Here is a 21,011-nt window from a genome sequence, read left to right on the forward strand (position 1 = left end):
ATCCTGCTAATGACATACTTTCTAGGATGCCATTTCCTGAGTTCACACCAGGAAACATATGCCCTCCAGATTTTGTAATAAATAAGCCTGGAAGCCGGCTTTCTGGCATTGACCAGAGTAGAAAGGACTGGCCCCGAAAGGCCATGGTCTCTCAGAATGTGGGTCTCAGCAGCCAAACCGTCAAATTCAGACTGCTTAAAGCAGGATGGTAGATTGGACCCTGTGAGAGCAGGTCTGGCCGGAGAGGGAGGATCCATGGCCTGCCTACTGCCAACTTCATGATCTCCGCGTACCATGGTCGCCTGGGCCAAGCCGGGGCCACCAAAAGGACCGACTTTGTCTCCCTCTTGACTCTTCCCAGAAACCGCGACAGAAGCGGGCCCGGGGGGAAGGCATAGATCAGATTGTACTGATCCCAGGGAACTGTCAGAGCATCTGACCCCTGAGAAAGTGTATCTCTTGTCCTTGACACAAAATTGTCCAGTTTCCTGTTGAACCTGGATGCAAACAGATCTACGTCTGGAGTACCCCACCTGTGACATTTGTTCTGAAACACGTCTGGGTGCAGAGCCCATTCTCCTGGGCACAACTGCTGGCGGCTCACAAAATCCGCCTGCCAATTTTCCACTCCTGGAATGAAGACTGCAGAAAGACACGGAACATGCTTTTCTGCCCAGACAAGTATGCGATTCACCTCTTTTTGGGCCACCAGACTCCTGGTACCGCCCAGGTGATTGATATAAGCCACTGCTGTGGCATTGTCGGACTGAACCTGAACCGGGAGACCTCGTAGTCTGTAAGACCACTTTATGAGAGCCATATAAACTGCCCGGATCTCAAAGATATTTATGGGCAATAGCTTCTCGATCGCAGACCATTTCCCCTGCGAGCACGTCTTCTCCAATACTGCTCCCCAGCCTGTCAGGCTGGCATCTGTTGTGATAATCTTCCATGGAATAGAAAGAAAAGTTTTGCCCTTCAGCAAATTCTTGGTTTGTAACCACCAGACGAGACTCTTGCGTGTCCCTGGGGATAGACGCATAGGAAGATCCAAGGCTTGGGGCTTCCTGTTCCAAGCCGCAAGGATGCATCTTTGCAGAGGCCTTGAGTGGAACTGGGCGAATGGGACGGCCTCGAAGGAGGTGACCATTTTCCCTAACAGTCTCATGCACAACCGAATGGGGGAAGATCTTCTGCCCAGAATTAGGCGCACCAGATCCCCAATGGCCAAGGCCTTTGGCCTTGGAAGAAACACCTTGCCCTGAGCGGTGTCGATGATCATGCCCAGATATTCCAACCTGGTGACAGGCTGTAGGGACAACTTTTCTAGGTTTATGATCCAACCTAGGCGTTCCAGGTGTTCTAGCGTTCTGGTGACGCTGTGGTTCAGGAACGCTGCTGTTTTCTCCATGAGAAGCAAATCGTCTAGATAAGCCATGACGGCTATACCCTGAGCTCTTAGGTTTGCTAAGAGAGGGTCCAGAATCTTTGTGAAGACTTGAGGGGCCGTAGCAAGCCCGAACGGCAAGGCCACAAATCGAAAATGGCGCCGCTCTACCGCGAACCTTAGAAATTTTTGGTGTGCGGGAAAAATTGGCACATGGCGATATGCATCTTTGATATCTATTGATGCCATAAATTCTCCCCCTTGCAGGGAGGAGACCACAGTGCGAATTGACTGCATTCGGAAGGACCGGATGCGTAAAAACCGGTTCAGATCCTTCAGATCTAAGATAGGTCTGACACTTCCGTTTGGCTTTGGAACGGTGAAGAGATTTGAGTAAAACCCTGATCTTTTGGGTCCACTTCTACTATCACCCCCTGGGATAGTAAGTGATCTAAGGCCAGAAATAGCGGTTTTTGCTTTACTGGATCCCTGGGGATCCTTGACCTTAGGAAACGAGAAGGTGGAATCTCCTGAAGCTCCAGCCTGTAGCCCAGAGATACCAAAGAGATCACCCCCTTGTCCCGGATCTCTTCCCGCCAGGCTCCTGCAAACTGCAGGAGCCTTCCCCCCACTCGGCCGAGCGGGGGCGCCCCTTCACAAGGAAGCTTTTGGGCTCTGCTTGGCAGGCTTTTGACCCCAAGTCTTTTTCTGCCCCTGGGCTCGGCCCTGAGCCTTTCCTGTAGAGGAGGGCTGAGAAGGCTGTCGCCACTGCTTAGAGCTTGATGCTCCAGGAGAGAGAGCACGCCTGAATGAAGGACGCTTGCTCCTTTTGACTGGAAGTAGAGTAGATTTACCTCCTGAGATTTTTTGGATGAATTTATCTAATTCTTCTCCAAACAAACGTTCCCCTTTGAACGGGACCCCAATCAAATGCTTCTTGCATGACAGCTCAGCTGCCCAATTCTTTAGCCATAGGGCCCTTCGTATGTGAACCAACATGAGAGACAAACGTGATGCTTGTTGGACAGAATCCAAAATTGCATCAATCATGTAACACAGAATGTGAGGCAATTCTGCATAATTTTCTACTTCCTCACTGGGAAGGAGCCCAAGCATCTGCTTAACCTGTTCCTTGAGGAACTGACACAACCCCACGGCTGCGACTGTAGGTTGCACCACAGTGCTAGCCATAAAAAAGGAGGCTTTAATAAGGTTTCCAGCTTTTTATCAGTTGGCTCTTTAAATACCTGCGCATTATCCAATGGACAAGTCAGGTTTTTATTCACGCAAGAAACAGCCACATCGACAGATGGGATCCCCCACTTCTTGGTAAAACTTTCCTCCAGAGGATAATGCACAGAAAACCTTTTAGGAGGAGCAAACAGTTTATCGGGATGTCCCCAATCCTCATACATCAATTTATCCATTAAGGGATGAATTGGGAAGGAATAGGCAGTTTGTGGGGCTTTCCCGACTCCCAGGGAAGAAACAGAGGATGTAGCGACTTCAGCAGCAGGCATTCTGAATGTGGTACGCACCAATTCAGTATAATACTGCACCTGCTTTCTGAGTGCCTGGGAGGAGGGACTCTCTCCTCTTCCTCTGACTCATCCGACTGCTCATGATCCCTATCCCAAGATAGGGATCTCTCCTCATTTTCAGAAGAATCATCTGAGAGAGGGATTTCAGCAGAGGGAGGGGATCTACCCCTTTTCCTGCTATCTTTCAGGGAAGCAGAAATAAAATTCATCATTCTCCCTTCAAAACCCTCCAATGTAGCCTTAAGGGAGTCCTCAGTGACATAAACTGGGGCTGAGACATTAGGAGAGGCTGCAAAACCTGACAGGGGCACTGACTCGTCTTGAGAGGCTGGCTCCAGTCTTGCAGGGGGGGGGGATGGTAACTTACAGGCACTTTTAGAACCCCTGGACCTAGGCGGTGATTTACTGATTTACCAGTGCCCTTGCTACCTCCCCCTGAGACCCTCTTACGAGGAGACATAGTCCTAAGCTACAAAGCAGAGGTACTAGTACAAGTGCAATCACTGTTGTGCTTAAAGTCTCACAATAAATATAAATGCTTAAACTGCACAACCTGATGCTGAGTAGGTGTCTAAGGTTTGCCTGGATCCAATCCCCACGGATGCTTACTGCCCACAGCTCCTGTGTCTCCAATTACAGCCCCCTGACGCTCTGGGCTTTTTAAATCTGCCACCTGCGCAGTACAGTGCCGTGCACACAGACGTGCACGGCTCACAACCACACTCTCCCCTCCTCCATTAGGCCGGGAACGCGCCCGGCGCGCGTGCACGAGGACCGCGGGATCCAGGGGGGGAAAGGAGAACCCCACCGGAGCTGCGTGGGGCCCCCAGACCACGTGGGACCCCTGTGTTTACCTTGATGTGGCAGGGACTGCAATGGAGACGTGAGACAGCTGGAGAACCAGGCTTCACTGAGCGTGTGTACTGAAAGGCATGCAAGTATGCATCAGGCTGCTCTTACTCCCTCTAGTGGTGGAAACCAGGTAAGACATAAAACTACTCACAATGAAGAAATCCATCATATAATTTTATATATATATATATATATATATATATATATATATAGGATTAACTTCCCTTACCTGTCCTCGCCGCAGGAATTGCTGAAACAGACAAATTCCAGCCTTCACTCATCACGGCGGGTATTGTTAGCCAACCTTCAGGTTTATCTGGGGCTCTTTCTCGGAAGAGCCTCCTACCTGGACCATGTAAAAAGCTCTGCCAGAAACTTTTGTGCGCTCTGTATAAACAGTACACCAAGTCTGGTTTTCCCAGAGCCCAGTCTTCCAATGGAGAGGACTTACAGGCCAAACCTCGCTTCTTCGGCTGACGAGGCCCGGGTACCATACCATCTTGGGAGTCAAATATCGGCCCGAGATATGGATCCGGTTGTGTTGTAGCCCTTAGGCCCCCGCAGGGACTTGCACAGAGCTAAAGTTTTACGTGACCAACCACCATAGACACTGGCGAAAAAACTGAGGTGCCTCCCAGATGGGAGGGGTTATATAGGGGAGGAATTCTCCTTAATTGGGGTCAACCAGTGTCCAATCACCAGAGGTGCCTATATAACCCACTATGTAATGAAGCTCCTGTGTCCCATGATGTATGATCAAGAAAAAAAAAAAAAATTAAAAAATTTTCGTTATTTTTTTATTTGTTTAGCAAAAAAAAAAAAAAACGTAGAGGTGATCAAATACCACCAAAAGAAAGCTTTATTTGTGGGAAAAAAAAATGATAAAAATGTCATTTGGGTACAGTGTAGCATGACCGCGCAATTGTCATTTAAAGTGCAACAGCGCTGAAAGCTGAAAATTGGTCTGGGCAGGAAGGTGTTTAAGTGCCCGGTATTGAAGTGGTTAATGAATGTCTAGCACTAAATCAGGTTCAGATGCCACTGACTTAAGGAACGAGCTGGGGGACTCTATTGCTTTTCCCAAATTTTGGAAACTTTCACTTTCAACGATAATGGCAAAAAGGACAAACAGGTTTACTCTTCCTAAAGGGAACACGGACAGCAATAAAAACCCAACAGGTGTTGTAATCAGTGGTGGACAATCTTTCGACCCTCTAAACATACAATTTTGAATCCAGCGGACCACTAACATTCATTTTACATGCCTTATGCACACAATTCTCTGGCTCTCTGCTCCCCTTCCCCTGGATCACACTGCCACCTTATACACACACAGTGCTCTGGCGCTTTGCCCTCCTCTGCCCCCCCCCCCCCCACACACTCTACATCAAACTGTTGCCTTACACAGACTCATCATTGGATCTTACCTCCTTATCCAGCCATGTACTTTGAGCTCTGTACTTCCTCCCAGTTTGAGATCAGTGCTGCCATTGGAAGTCCCCATTTTCACCTCCCGCTCTCTGCTCTACTCCCAGCGCCTCCCTCTGAGTTCACAGGAGCAAGAAGAACTACAGAGGAGGATTTGGGTATCAATGTGCGCTGACAGTATTGACTGTCAGCGCGCATTGATAACAACAATGGAAACAACGTTGGAAGGTACACATCCGCCACAATGTTGATTTGTGGAAAAACCCCTGGGACCACCAAAATTTTCTCGTGGACCATCAGTGGTCCGCGGACCATGGGTTGGTGACCAATGTTCTAATCTATCTCCATTCTATACAAAACTAAAAAAAAACTAAAAAAAGTTGTGCCTTTAGTTACACTTTTTAAGTTTTTGTAGCTAGGAGAGGATTTACCCTTACCTCTTGTTCTGGGGGCAAATACAGTAAAAAATTATAACTATTGCCTTTCAGTACAGCAAGTTGGAGCTGCAGATTGTAGCATGCCAGGCCAACAGAATTAACTTTAGAGCACATATTCTGTCTCAAATTGTTGTAATAGTCATTTACCTCTTCCTGAGACTCATGCCTGGCTTGACTGTAGCAGAGACAATGGCAACAGAAAATCTTCATCAGACAGCTGAATTTACCAAACACCTGGCATCCATGTATATTTTTATTGCATGCAGAAGAATTGAGGCAAATAATATTATGCAGCAGATGTAGACATTTGCAGTGTTTGACAGTAAAAAGGAATATTTTTTTCCAAACCTAAATGTGCATCTTGCAGGAACAATACAGGAACTGAAAATGGAAGGAAGATATATAATTTGAGAGGAAGGCAACACAGAAAACTGAGTGTAATTAAAACAATGGCCACAGGGTGACAGCATAATCATAAACCATTAACAGTGAAACAACAAAAAATATAGATGCAATTGCATTATGACAGATGGAGGCAGCACAGCATGACTACAGTAAAGATTATATTCAAACACACTTGTTTTACATTTTGGAATAGGTTCCTGCATTAAAGGAGCGTCGGGAAGTTTGGCTGTTCCATGTCTCAGCACAAGGAGAACATCTTAAAATCAATGAGACCAAGCAGATCATTATTGTCAAGACACGTGATGTGTGTATCATCCAAACAGATAAAGAGACATACAAGCCGGGTGATATAGGTATGATTGGGATTTCAGAAGTGAAATGTTACGTTAGGCAAATAGATACCTAACATGTCATGCTTTACAATTGCACATGCTCGTGGAAAAGTGCCAAACTATGAAACTTCTAAAATCTCCATAGATGACACTTTACCCATTTCTACAGGTTACCAGTTTAGAGTTACAGAGGAGGTCTAGTGCTAGAATTATTGCTCAGACGTTCGCGGCGAGGCCTCACATGTGTGGTGCAAACACAGTGTACATATGTGGGCATGACCTATGTATGCATTCACTACTGTGCACAAGTACGTGGGGACGGAAACATTTTAAGAAAAATCAAAAAAAAAATGTATTTTTATTTTTTTAATTATTGTCCCTTTAAAAAAAAAAATTTTTGGATCACTTTTATTGCCATCGTAAACATCCCTTGCGATAATAATACAGCTTGATAGGTCCTCTTTATAGAGGGATCTGGGTTCTAAAAGACCCCAAATCTCTCCTATACCCTTAAAAGCAAAAGATCAAAGAAAAAAATATTTTTTTATCTTCTGCAGTTCCTCCTGGGGAGGAACTGCGGGGGACATAAAGAGGCTGGGCAGACTGTGCTGCTCATATTTTGGCAGACTTGCGGTACATCAATGATGTACTTGTTGTTTGGACAGGACTATACAGTAATTATAATGAGCGTAATGATTATGGGTACTCATAATAGAAAAATTATTATCAGCATGGAATAGAAAACGCCTTCCACTAGCAACAGGCCCTGACGATGTCCCTTTGTGACTAAATGAGCTTAGCAAGCAGACATCATCACACACACCAGCGGGCGGTGTTTTCTATTACATGCTGATGTTGTTTATTCTCTTGTGTGTACTCATTTGTTTTAATTAAAAAAATATACATTCATTATGGTGTTATGCTATGTATCTTGCCTTCTTTGTTTCTATGGCCCATATGTGGCATCTATGTGGAGGTTATCAATGTTTAATATATGGTAACTGACTGGTTTTCCGGGATGATGCACATGGGCTTACGATATGACCTTAGTATTTGGAGGTCCTGTATGATAAGGACCTTCTGGTAAGAAGTTTGTTATGGTGGTGGATCACTGAAGTTGGCACATGTCAATATTGCTCACACAGTATCTTCAATGGAGATATATATATATATATATATATATATTTTTGTTCTGTGATTTTTCACTGTACAGGGGCCGGTTCACACCAGAACAGGGTGCCAGTAAAGCACATTGCATTCACTTTTCCTGCACCTCTTTCAAAAGGTGTTGCCTTTTCATTCTGCTTTAAGTACCAATACATTGTTAACAGCACCCCCCCCGAATGCAGATAGCAAATGAAGTGCATTTTTTTGGGCACTGAATTGCATGGTACAGCAGTACATGTTTTTCAAAATTAGTGCATGCACTACTTTTTGTGCTTTCCAGTTCAATTTTCAGCCCATTCAAATGAATAAGCCGCAGAATGGCACAGGAACATAGACCACATTCCTGTGCAATTTTGGTGTGAACTGGCCCCTAAGGTTGTCACTAGGGATGAGCTTCGTGTTCGAATTCCGAACGTTATGGGCTGTTCGCGCCAAATTCGTGTGGCGCTCACGGCCCACAATGCACTGCGTCATCGCAGTGCATTGCTGGCTCATGATTGGCCAAGCATGCACTGTGACCCCGCATGCTTGGCCAATCACAGCGCCAGCAGCGAGGAGAGCCATGATTGGCCACAGGCAGGATGCCTGTGGCCAATCATAGCTCAGGCTGTGTAGTACACGCCCCACACTATATAAGGCCGCCAGCGCGGCGGCCTAGTGTAGTGTTGGCGTCTGAAGCAGTTAGTGGGTGTTCTGTGTACCTTCAACACAGTACACAGCGATCATTATCAGCCAATTTTCCATCTTGCTCTTCTGTAGTGGTTGTTATCTGCTTGCCCTGACCGCAGTATACACCGCTATATTCACCTCACCTATATAGCTAGTGATCTATCTTTTATAATAGAGCTTGCAGTCAGTAGTGTTAGGAGCTTGTGCGTGCTGTCTGCGTGCTCTGTACCCAGTACACACCGCTATATCCACCTACATAGCTCTTCTCTATTTGAGCCCACTTGCCATCTGCAGGAGTTATTGGAAGTTGTGTGTGCCTCCAGCACAGCACAGTATACATCTGTATATACCCCTTTATCTCTGGTGTTCTATAATAAAGGCATCTGCAGGAGTTAGTGGGTTTTTTGTGCCTCCAGCACAATATACACCTGTATCTACCCTTTATTGCTGTTCTCTAATAGAGCCATCTGCAGGGCTTAGTGGGTGTTGTGTGACTCAATTACAGTATACCCCTTTATCTCTGGTGTTCTATAATAAAGGCATCTGCATCTGCAGGAGTTAGTGGGTGTTGTGTGACTCCAGCACAATATACACCTGTATCTATCGTTTATTGTTGTTCTCTAATAGAGCCATCTGCAGGGCTTAGTGGGTGTTGTGTGACTCCATTACACTGCTGTTTTACCCAACTCTCTTCTGGCCATTACCATGTCTGGAAGGCCAGCAAGGAGAGGCAGACAGGCGCGAGCCGATAAAAGAGGGCAAGCAGGCTCTGTGTCTAGAGACAACAGTGCTGGTCGTGGACGCGGTGCATTGTCATCAGCACGTGGCAGCTGGACATGTTGAACCGCAACATGCCAACGACTTGGTAGAGTGGATGACCAAGCCCTCTTCATCCTCCTCATCTTCTCTCACCCAGTCTCAGGGTACTAGAAAAGCAGCTGCCAACGCATCGTCTTCCCTCCTCTCAATGTCATCATCAGTGACTCCTTCCCTAGACCCACCACGTCCTCCTGAGGAGTCTCCTGAACTCTTTGAGCACAGTGTTGGGTACATGCTCCAGGAGGATGCCCAGTGTTTTGTAGGCTCTGATGATGACACTCAGCTAGAGGAAGGCAGTAGTGTGAGCGCAGAGAGAGGGGATGCTCAAGAAGGACAGCAATCTGGCAGTCATGTTCCACAAGCTGCAGCATACTGCCAGGTTTGCTCCAGCGATGAAGAGGGAGGGGATGATGAGGGCACTGACTCCACGTGGGTGCCTGGTAGGAGAGAGGAGGAGGAGGAGGCACATGTCCAACGAGGCAGGATGCCCTCCGGGGGCCAGCTTAGGGGCAGCACACCGACTGAATCACACCGCAGAGCTCCGCCTGTGCAGGGCGCTGCCTCTACGCGTTATTCTAAAAGTTCTTTGGTGTGGGCCTTTTTTGAGACGAGTGCATCAGATCGCACCGCTGCTATTTGCAACATATGTCTCAAGCGTATCTCGCGTGGCCAAAACATCAGCCGCTTGGGCACCACATGCTTGACCAGACATATGTTGACCTGCCATGCAGCTCGTTGGCAAGCGTACCTCAAAGACCCACACCAAAGAACAAAGCGGACCTCTCCTTGCTCCTCATCAGCTGGCATCTCCAACCCCACTAGACCTTCAGTCCTCTCTGAAACCTGCTCTGAGAGGAATGAAGGTGTAGAATTAGGTGTGTCAGAGCCAAGTGCTTCCGGGCACTCTGCTAGCAGTACATCCACGTCCGATTGTAGCAGGCAAATGTCCCTGCCCCAGCTGCTGGAGCGGCGAAAGAAGTTCACTCCCAGCCATCCACATGCCCAGCGGTTGAATGCTAGCTTGGCTAAATTGCTAGCACTTCAACTGCTGCCTTTTCAGTTGGTAGACTCGGCCCCCTTCCGTGAGTTTGTACAATGTGCGGTTCCTCAGTGGCAGGTCCCCAAACGCCACTTTTTCTCACGGAAGGCGATTCCGGCTCTCTACTGGCATGTGGAAGGCAATGTCCTTGCCTTGCAGGACAGTGCTGTCAGCAGTAAGGTGCATATTACCGCTGACTCATGGTCCAGCAGGCATGGACAGGGGCGTTACCTGTCTTTCACGGCCCATTGGGTCACTCTTCTGGCAGCTGGGAAGGATGCAGGACAAGGTGCAGTAGTGTTGGAGGTTGTTCCGCCACCACGCCTCCAAAATGCTACTATTGGTTGTGACACACCTCTCTCCTCCACCCCCTCCTCTTCTTCTTCCTCCATGGCCTCTTCCAGTACTCTGTCCTCAGAACCAGCAGTGCTCCGTAGGCGTTTCAGGGGCTACGCAAGTACGCAGGCAAAACAATGCCATGCCGTGCTTGCGCTGGTTTGTTTGGGGGACAGGAGCCACACTGGGGCGGATGTTTTGTCAGCTCTGCAGGGGCAGGCCGAGAGGTGGTTGATGCCACGCCAGCTTAAGCCAGGAATGGTGGTTTGTGACAATGGCACCAACCTCCTCTCCACCCTCCGACAGGGACAACTGACCCATGTGCCCTGTGTAGCTCACGTCCTTAACCTGGTGGTGCAGCGGTTCTTGGGCAGGTACCCCGGCTTACAGGATGTCCTGAAGCAGGCCAGGAAAGTCTGTGTGCATTTCCGCCGATCATTTAATGCCTGTGCTCGGCTGGCTAAGCTCCAAAAGGAGTTGAACCTGCCCAAGAACCGCCTTATATGTGACATGCCCACCAGGTGGAACTCAACGTTGGCCATACTGCAGCGGCTGCACACGCAGCAGAGGGCCATCAATGAGTACCTGTGCGACTACAGCACCAGGTCAGGGTCAGGGGAGCTCGGTTTTTTCTCACCACGCCAGTGGGGCATGATCAGGGATGCATGCACTGTCCTGTCACCGTTTGAGGAGGCCACAAGGATGGTGAGGAGTGACAGTGCATGCATCAGTGCCACTGTACCTCTTGTCCACCTCTTGGAGCATACGCTGAGTGGAATAATGGACAGGGCACTTGAGGCAGAACAGAGGCAGGAAGAGGAGGACTTCCTTGCCTCTCAAGGCCCCCTTTATCCAGACAGTGTTCCTGCTGTGACACCCATCACACAGGAAGAGGATGAGGAGGAGGAAGAGGAGGAGGATGATTGTGTCAGCATGGAGGTGGAGGCTGGCACTCAGCATCAGCAGCAGCAGTCTTGTAGGGATGATTTACAGTCCCAAGAAACACGTGGACTTGTACGTGGCTGGGAGGAGGTAGCTGCGGATCATGTTGCCCTTAGTGACCCAGAGGACTCCGGACCGAATGCCTCCCTGATCCTGCAAAGCCTGCGGAAGGATCCTCGTATTCTTCGGATCAAGGAGAGGGACCATTACTGGCTGGCCACTCTCCTTGATCCACGGTACAAGGGTAAGGTTGCCGACCTTATCTTGCCATCGCAGAGGGAGCAGAGGATGAGACATCTCCGGGAGGCCTTGCAGAAAGGTCTGTGCAACGCGTTCCCAGAGACTGGGAGGTTACAAACTCCTGGACAACGTGTTGCTGAGGCATCGGTCAGAAGGAGCGGTGGAGAAGGTGGCCGTCTGACTGATGCTTTCAGACAATTTTTTAGTCCGCAGCCCCAAGGTATGATCGGTTCCAGCAACCATCGCCAGCGTCTGATTTACATGGTGCAGGAATACCTAGGGGCAAGGTCAGACTTGGACACCTTTCCCACCGAAAATCCTCTGGCTTACTGGGTCTTGAGGGTGGGTCACTGGCCAGAGCTTGCACAGTATGCAATTGAGCTACTGGCCTGTTCTGCATCCAGCGTTCTTTCGGAACGCACCTTCAGTGCTGCTGGTGGCTTTGTTACCGATCACAGGGTGCGCCTGTCCGCCGAATCAGTTGATCGACTGACCTTCATCAAGATGAATCAGTCTTGGATCACCCACAGCTACCAAGCACCTGAAGCTGATGTAACCGAATATTTTTTTTGGAAATATCACATCCCTTCAAGACTGCCTATGCTGATGCTGAGTAACTGTCCTATTATGTTGATTGTCTATCCTCTTCCTCCTCCGCTGATATGTTGGAAGAACATTTCTGGTTCTGGGTGATGCCCAAGGCCCAATTTTTCTGCCCCTGTTTAACAGGGGCGTTTAAGTACAATTTTTGATGCAATGCTTTGTAGCAGGGCTAATTCCTTCAATAAAACTAGAGTATATGGGAGAGGTTGCAGTGTGGTGGCACCAGTGCCTAAAGCCCAATTTTTCTGCCCCTGTTCAACAGGGGCATTTAATTACAATTTTTGATGCAATGCTTTGCAGCAGGGCTAATTCCTGCAATAAAACTAGAGTATATGGGAGAGGTTGCAGTGTGGTGGCACCAGCACCAGTGCCTAAAGCCCAATTTTTCTGCCCCTGTTCAACAGGGGCATTTAATTACAATTTTTGATGCAATGCTTTGCAGCAGGGCTAATTCCTGCAATAAAACTAGAGTATATGGGAGAGGTTGCAGTGTGGTGGCACCAGCACCAGTGCCTAAGGCCCAATTTTTCTGCCCCTGTTTAACAGGGACATATAATTACAATTCTTGATATAATAATTCACAGGAGGGCCCGTTCCTGTGCCCACCCAGAGTAACTGTGAGGACTTATAGTGTTGTGGCACCAGCACCACAACCACCAAAGGTAAATTTTTCTACCACTGTTCAACAATGGCATGTAATTACAATTCTTGATATAATCATTCACAGCAGGGCGCTCCAGCGCCCAGCAAGAGTCACTTTGAGGGCTTACAATGTTGTGGCAAAACCAACACCTTGTTCCGCCATTTCTGCAGAGCATATAGGGCAGGCCCCTACTTTCAAACATCCAACTTACAAACATCTCCTACTTGCAAACGGAAGGACACAACAGCAAGTGAGATGAAAAAAGATGTACGACAAAACAAATTATACAGGGGTGATAACCCTCCCCTATGTTTTCCAAACAGCTTAAAAATAGTTTTTTTGACTTCACAGGCATACTACAGACACCCCCCAGGCACCATATTTAAAGGAATATTTCACTTTTTTTTTTACTTTAATCATCATTAAAATCAGTGCTCCCGCCAAAACGGCCATTTTAAAAAAAACATTTTAGGCATTGACCCATGTCCCCTGGGGCAGGAGCCAGGTCCCCAAACCCTTTTTAGGACAGTATCTTGCATATTAGCCGTTAAAATTAGCACTTTTAATTTCGAACGTTCGAGTCCCATAGACTTCAATTGGGTTCTAAAGTTCGTTCGAATTTGGGGTCTGTTCGAAAGTTCTGGTGCGAACCGAACCTGGGGGTGTTCGGCTCATCCCTAGTTGTCACTTCTTTTTTTTTTTTTTTTTTGTCAATGTTTTTACTATTGTTACCATTGAGTGCTTATTTAAAGGATCAGCAATACCTTTTTCTGATATTATAACTAACTGAATTTTATACAGTTTGCAGTGGACGATGGTAATTTGCCAGTGCTACTCTTATCCTATAATTTGTTTGCGTTAACAATATATTTTTTCCACTATTCATAGGATCATGAATATAATATATATTGCTGACATGCATTTCATTATTTTTAGTGAAATTCCATATGTTGTGTGTGGATCAGCATTTCCGAGCTTCAAACAGAAAGGTGAGGACTGTAACTGATGAGTTCATAGGAAAATGTTACATTGGTGTTCAGTATACAGTATAGAAACCTAGGTACTTCGGGACTGGGGCTCAAAGTTTTAATTCACAGCCATTATTAGCCCCATTCACACTACTGTAGCACATCATGCATATGTAGGGTTATCCTTGTAGGAGCCGCTGGATGATGCTTTCCCTCTTGTGCAGCCTTGACCCTGTAAACTCCTCAGCTTTTCTAAAGCTCTAGGTTCTGATATATTGAACACCCCTTTAAATTATTAGCAAACACTATTTAGATTTAGCACTGCAGATTCTGTATTAACAGAGGTTAAGCAATAGGTTCAAAATGACAGTTAACAAATTCCTGGAACAGCCTCAAAGGATAGTTTGAATAGGATGCCAAATAAACAGATTGAGTAAAGCAATCATGAACAGGCAAATCTAAATGTACTGTATATCTGACTATGAATATACAGAGTAAGAAAAAAGCAGACAAATGTACCAAAAAAACGGAAGAGATTCTGAAGAAATGAAACACTGGTTTAGGAAGAGCGATTTAGCAGGAAGGTCCCTCTGGACCATTGTGCGAGCACTCTTGCTTTCATACAGTGAAGTAATCTTTATCCCCTATCGGGAAAGAGAACCTTGAGTGATGGGAGCATGGCCAGGTGCCGGACAAGGTGGTTGATGGTCACCAAGGATTGGTGGAAATATGGGGGATGGGCTAGGCCTGAGCTCAGTAAATGATTGCCCCCAGGGAATTCTGGGTCTTTTGAAGAAGTGGATGGAAGAGCTGCCCACCCTCTGGCACCTTTTCCCTTATGGTTATGTCACAGCTTGCTGTGGTTTCTTGACCTTGCCAGAATTTAAAGTTGCTGTAATAGGCTATGCCCTTGATGGAAAATTTGAAGTAGGCGGTCTGTCCAGCACTTATTGTAAGGACACGACCCCTTTGGAATTGCATTCTCACAGTGCAACTGTGACTGGCACTGGTTTAAAGTGTTCACATGTTATGTGTTGGAATTTAAATAAAGCTGTGGCCTTGCCCTTTCCAACCTAATGGTTGTAAATGTTTTTATTTAATGGAGTGAGGGGCAAGGGTGGTGGGATTTTTATCCCATTATGTTACATTTGGTTTGTACCTAGGCTCATTGTGTCTCAGCAAGTGTAATCCCCCTTCCTTGGGCAAGTTCATACACAAATAAAGGTATGTGGGCAGTTTAGATTTTAAGTGCTGACAGTATCTTCACAAAATGTTTTAGCTCTGCAATCCAGTTGAGTGGAAGAATAGATGTCAACCGGCTGAGTAGTGAAGTCAGTGGTCTGGGTCAACACCCACAATACTGCTTTCCAGCTGCCGAACAGGAACAATGCTTAGCTTCCCAAACAGTGCCCAGCGATGCAGATCCACCATTGGAAGCATGGCTGTGGTAGGCAAAGCCGCAACAGTGCACTATTACAGTGGGCAGGACAGTGGTCCCACTGCTCTGAATAGGATTTCAGAAAGAGAGCAAGCCTGCCAGTAGCAGTTTAATATATAGCCTCTCCCACAGTCCTTTTTGCTGGTAGTTCTTCTGGGGTATGTAGTCTAGAAGGGATTCAGAAATACAGGGATATTTGACTGCAGGACTACAAGTCCTAATGTCATCTGCTCTGTCCCAGGAAGAGGCACTCCCCTGCTCTATAGTCAGTAAGTGAGGTAATGGCCAGAGTGCAAGCACTAGAGGGTAACTAGTTGATCTGTGGTCTCAAGGACAGGATTATGTCTTCTGTATTCAACTTGCAGTAGCCGGAAACTGGCTATACATATAGTATGTGTGCTTTCCCATGTTCATTTTAATTGGCTGACATGGGCAGCACATGCAATTGTGGCAAAGAAGTTCAAGTATCTTTTTGAGCTTTACACATTTTTTAACTGCATGATTTGTTATCTTGCTTGCCACGTTTGGGGTGCTATTAACAATAAAGAGCGCCATGTGTTTTTTGCGTGCTTTGTGAACGTGCACAGAATGACATGATTTTGCATGCATTCAGGCTGTATACAAATGTGAATACAAGCTCATGTTCACCTCTCTGACACTTTACATGGAATGGACTTTACACCTTGTGCAATAAACTGTTGCATGTCATTTGCATAATCTGCACTTTAGATCCTAAAACTGATCTACTCCAGTAGGTACAGAAGACCCTGCTACTTAATATCTGTCTACTTTTCTGATCATGTTCACCTTGACTTGGTCAATGAACTAGTGTGAAGAGTTTGTCAGGTGAAGGGAATCAGAAAAGACAGAGATAGGATGTACAAAGAGATAGGATGTTTTATATTTTCTGTAGTGGGTCATGTTAAAGATCAGTGCTTTCACTCTTTGTTATCTTAAAGAGAAACAGTTTACAGGGGACAGATGTATTAATCTGAATCCTTTGTCTTAAACAGGAGCTCCGCCTAGAGGAAAAAAAGAAAACTACAAATACTGTAGCTGACTTGTCGGCACCCTAGACAATTTTCAGATCTCGGGTGCTGCCACTGCCATTCATCACAGGTACCCAACTGTGCATGCGCAAAGCGCACTGTGCTTACTACCTGGTCCGGTGGCGAAGGAAGGAGGAGGGAGGACGAACTTCAAAGGGATGGTGCCACGTACTAGAGTAGTACTAGAAGCAGACGATCTGTCTCTACTCCCCTGACAGAATGGAGATGTGTCTGTTCATCTCCATTCTGTCCTTCTCAGAAACAAACGCAGGTAGCCGGCAGTGATCGCGGCTGCCGGCCATGTGCGCACCCCCTATACTCCTTAAAGCATCGTTGTACAGCTATGACAAGCCACACAGGAGTGCCATAGTGCCATACTGCCGCCGTCAAACGACGGCACGCAGTCGGCAAGCGGTACAAAGGCTTTTGATTGTATACGTTGAGGAGGCATAGACCCAAACAAAGAACATTCTTGTATTTTGTATTTCTATATATCACTCTGATATACAGTGCCTTGAAAAAGTATTCATACCCCCTTGAAATTTTCCACATTTTGTCATGTTACAACTAAAAACGTTAATGTACTTTATTGGGATTTTATGTGATAGACCAAGAGAATTATAAATGGTTTTCAACATTTTTTACAAATAAATATGTGAAAAGTGTGGCATGCATTTGTATTCAGCACCCCTGAGTCAATACTTTTTAAAACCACCTTTCGCTGCAATTACAGCTGAAAGTCTTTTTGGGGGTGTCTCTACCAGTTTTGAAAATCTAGAGAGTTTTTGCCCATTCTTCTTTGCAACATACAGTAGATCAAGCTCTGTCAGATTTAGCGTTTGTGAAGAGCAATTTTCAAGTCTTGCCACAGATTCTCAATTGGACTCAGGTATGGACTTTGACTGGGCCATTCTAACACATGAATATGCTTTGATCAAAACCATTCCATTGTAGCTCTGGCTGTGTGTTTAGGGTTATTATCCTGCTGGAAGGTGAACCTCTGCCCCAGTCTCAAGTCGTTTGCAAACTCTAACAGGTTTTCTTTAAGAGTGCCCTGTATTTGGCTCCATCCATCTTTCCATCAACTCTAACCAGGTTCCCTGTCCCTGCTGAAGAAAAGTATCCCCACAACATGATGCTGCCACCACCATGTTTCACAGTGGGGATGGTGTGTTCAGGGTGATGTGCAGAGTTAGTTTTCTGCCACACATACCATTTTTGCTTTGGCCAAAAAGTTAAATTTTGGTCTCATCTGACCAGAGCACCTTCTTCCACATGTTTGCTGTGTCCCTCAGAAACTGCAAACAGGACTTCTTTTGGCTTTCTTTCAACAATGGCTTTCTTCTTGACAATCTTCCATAAAGGCCAGCTTTGTGGAGTACACTATTAATAGTTGTATTGTGGACAGATTCTCCCACCTGAGCTGTGGATCTCTGCTAGCTTCTTCAGAGTTACCATGGGCCACTTGGCTGCTTCTCTGATGAATGCTCTCCTTGCCTGGCCTGTCAGTTTAGGTGGACAGCCATGTCTTGGTAGGTTTGTAGTTGTGCTATTCTCTTTTCATTTTCGGTTGATAGATTGAACAGTGCTCTGTGAGATTTTCAAAGCTTGGGATATTTTTTTAATAACCTAACCCTGCTTTAAACTTTTCACATCTTTATCCCTGACCTATCTGGTGTGTCCCTTGGCCTTCAAGTTGCTGTTTGTTCACTATGGTTCTCTGACAAATCTCTGAGGGCTTCATAGAACAGCTGTATTTATACTGAGATTAAATTACACACAGATGGACTCTATTTACTAATTAGGTGACTTCCGAAAACAATTTGTTCCACTAGATTTAGTTAGGGGTATCAGAGTAAAGGGGGCTGAATACAAAAAAACACCACACTTTTCAGATATTTATGTGTAAAAAAAAAAGTGAAAACCATTTATCATTTTCCTTCCACTTCACAATTATGCGCCACTTTGTGTTGGTCTATCATATAAAATCCCATTAAAATACATTTATGTTTTTGTTTGTAACAAAATGTGGAACATTTCAAGGGGCATGAATACTTTTTCAAGGCACTGTAAAGCTGTCACATAGTAGTAATGTATTATAGGAAATTTGTATATTTTGTGACCACATATTCAGTTTAAGCCTTGTTTATTCCACTAAATATACAAGTACAAAACCTCAAATGGTCAGATGTATGGTTAATAATATTGCTCTTCTTCCAAATGGTATGCTAGAAATAAAACTAGTTATTAAAAAAAACAAGAAAAAAACTGAGATAAAAGCTGAAATGTAATACTTTTTTTTTTGTGAATTTCTAAATTTGTGATGATAATAAAATATAATATTATTTTGAATGCGTTATCACTTCCCATGATCAACATTGGAATGTTCTTTTTTTTGGGTGACTCCTAAAATATATTCCATACTGTATTTTAAAAAAGTTTGTTTGCAGAACGTAAATTACAAATATACATATGTGATAACCATGAATTGTGGTAACCTTCATGCTTTTCTTCTGTTTATTTCTTTTCAGCGTGAAATTGTAGCGATACGGGTAAGCACTATCCAATAAAAAGTAAACTGTTTGTATTTTACAAATGCTACTATGGAATAATCATTTTTTTATTTAGTCAGTTGGAAAAGCATCTACTATGCCAAAGTAAAGGGCTGCTTTATACAGATTTGGTCATTTTTACAGGGTACATCCTAGTGAGTTAAATCACCAACTAGCTTTTTGTAGTTCTCAAGTTAATGGGTGATGGGACCTCATAGCATTCAGTGTGGATGAATCTGAAAATATATTTTTTCTTCCTGTCTACCATAATAATACCTTGTTTTCTATCAAAAATACATTTAGATACTTTTCACACTAAAGCCAGTTTTCAGGTGTCTTAAAGCTAAAAATAGCGCCTGTAAAGCGCCTGAAAAACGCCTCTCATGCCTCCCAGTGTGCGGGAGTTAAAAGCGCCCCGCTAGTGGACGAAAAATGCCGCTTAAACAGCGGTAAGGCACCGCTAAAACTAGTGACAATTTACTGCTAACGGGGTCCGTGCCCCAGTGTGAAAGGGGTCTTAATGTCAAACTTTCATACTGTTGAATATCTCATCTTTTTCTGCATTGTACAGACCTGACAGCTGGGGGTTTTACACACATTCTTAGTGGCTACCGCTGCCGGGATTGTGTGTAAATCTGACAAGCAGACTGCTGCCTGTCAAATGGAAGCATTAGGATGGCTGCGCTGTGACTTTATTGCATCCAAATACCCCCAGTAATGGCACTCCTGCCACGTATCCTCTTGCCCATCTGCAGACCTGGGACCGGCATAGCGGGTGCCACTGGATAGAGGGGAGAAGAGCGGCCTCACATCCACTCTCCTCCCCTCCTTGTTGCCGACCCGGAAAGTGACATGTTTGGTCCACCTCTCTGTGTGCTCAGATAGCTTGGTCGAAAAGAATGTAATGCAATGCGATCTGCAGTGGAGCACAGGGGAGATATGCAGGGTCTTTTAGACCCTGGATGCAGTGGTGAAGATAGACATTATTTCACCCGAGGCAAAGATTTAGCTTGGCACAGCCCCACCCCAGAGGGAAGTTATCTATCTACACAGATCCCTGCCGAGAGAGAAGTTCAATTGTAATAAATAAGCCATAGTGTGGTAGAAATAGATATATTAGTAATTTCAAAGTTTTGGTAATAGTGACCTGCTGCACATGTAGCATGAAGGCCTACACAATCCCAGCGTAGATCAAGTTTGAATGAGGTGATTTAAAACACTAAAATAATTTTGTGCATCGCTAAAGTGTTCGGGTTAGTCTTGAAGGAAAGGTGGTTACCCTAGCCACAGTGCCAGAAGAAAGCAGCAGCACTTTATGAGGAAATTTCAAGTCTCACCTCTGCAGAGGATTAGAAGGGGTGCCACTGGGAAGCAAGAAGAGTGCACAGAAGCAGGCCTTATTAAAAACTGCTTCTTGGCTCACGTCTTCTTTCCCAGTGGTACCCCTCCTAATTCACTATGAAAGGGAGGATTGAAATCTCCTCCTAAAGTGCTGTACAAGAAAGGAGATTTCAAAACTCACTTCTATAGTAGATTAGGATTGGTGCTGCTGGCAAAAAAGAACTGAGCCACGAAGCAGTCTTTAATAAGGCCTGCTTCTGTGCGCTCTTCTACCTTCCCGGCGGCACTCCTGCTAATCCTCTGCAGTGACACTTGAAATTGCCTCATTTCTTCTGCCACTGTGGCTAGGGGAGCCACCTTTTCTTCAAGCCCAAACCAAAAATGCACAGAATTTTTTTTTGTAGTATACACTATAGTTGACAGGGGACAACTTTGGGTACCCAAATGAGAGTAATGCATAGCACTCCATATAGGTGTATGGTTAACAATAACACATGCTTTCTTTACCCCAAAAAATGCTTAGATAAGTAATCAAATAGGTGAACGAATGTCCCTGTAAAAGTTTAACTAAAAAAAACTTAGCCTACCCTGATGGTGGATGGTATCAGTAGGGCAGTGGCCGTTGTCTGTAGGGCAGTGGTCGGTGTCTGTAGGGCAGTGGCCGGTGTCTGTAGGGCAGTGGCTGGTGTCAGCATTAGAACACTGAGGATATTGCTAAGTCTTTAATAACAATGGAGCCATGTCCTTTTTCCAAAGATATCCAGTGCAGGTTGATGAACACACAATGCACTGAAACATGAAAGTGTGACACGATAAGTAAATG

The 21,011-nt window shown here is 45.5% G+C and overlaps 1 protein-coding gene across 3 annotated transcripts in view; it reads left to right on the forward strand.

The window, feature by feature from the left end:
* The window catches only part of LOC143930661 (alpha-2-macroglobulin-like), a 268,790-nt gene that overhangs the window by 24,071 nt on the left and 223,708 nt on the right, over positions 1–21,011 (forward strand). For all 3 annotated transcript variants that reach the window (XM_077455159.1, XM_077455160.1, XM_077455161.1), the window contains exons 3-5: positions 6,244–6,403; positions 13,777–13,829; positions 18,827–18,847. In XM_077455159.1, the coding sequence (XP_077311285.1) occupies positions 6,244–6,403; positions 13,777–13,829; positions 18,827–18,847 (234 nt within the window). The remainder of the gene's footprint in view (positions 1–6,243; positions 6,404–13,776; positions 13,830–18,826; positions 18,848–21,011) is intronic.

This window comes from Lithobates pipiens, unplaced genomic scaffold (assembly GCF_037356315.1).
Source record: "Lithobates pipiens isolate NorthernLeopardFrog02 unplaced genomic scaffold, aLitPip1_a1.2 Scaffold_25, whole genome shotgun sequence".
Taxonomy (NCBI): Eukaryota; Metazoa; Chordata; class Amphibia; order Anura; family Ranidae; genus Lithobates; species Lithobates pipiens.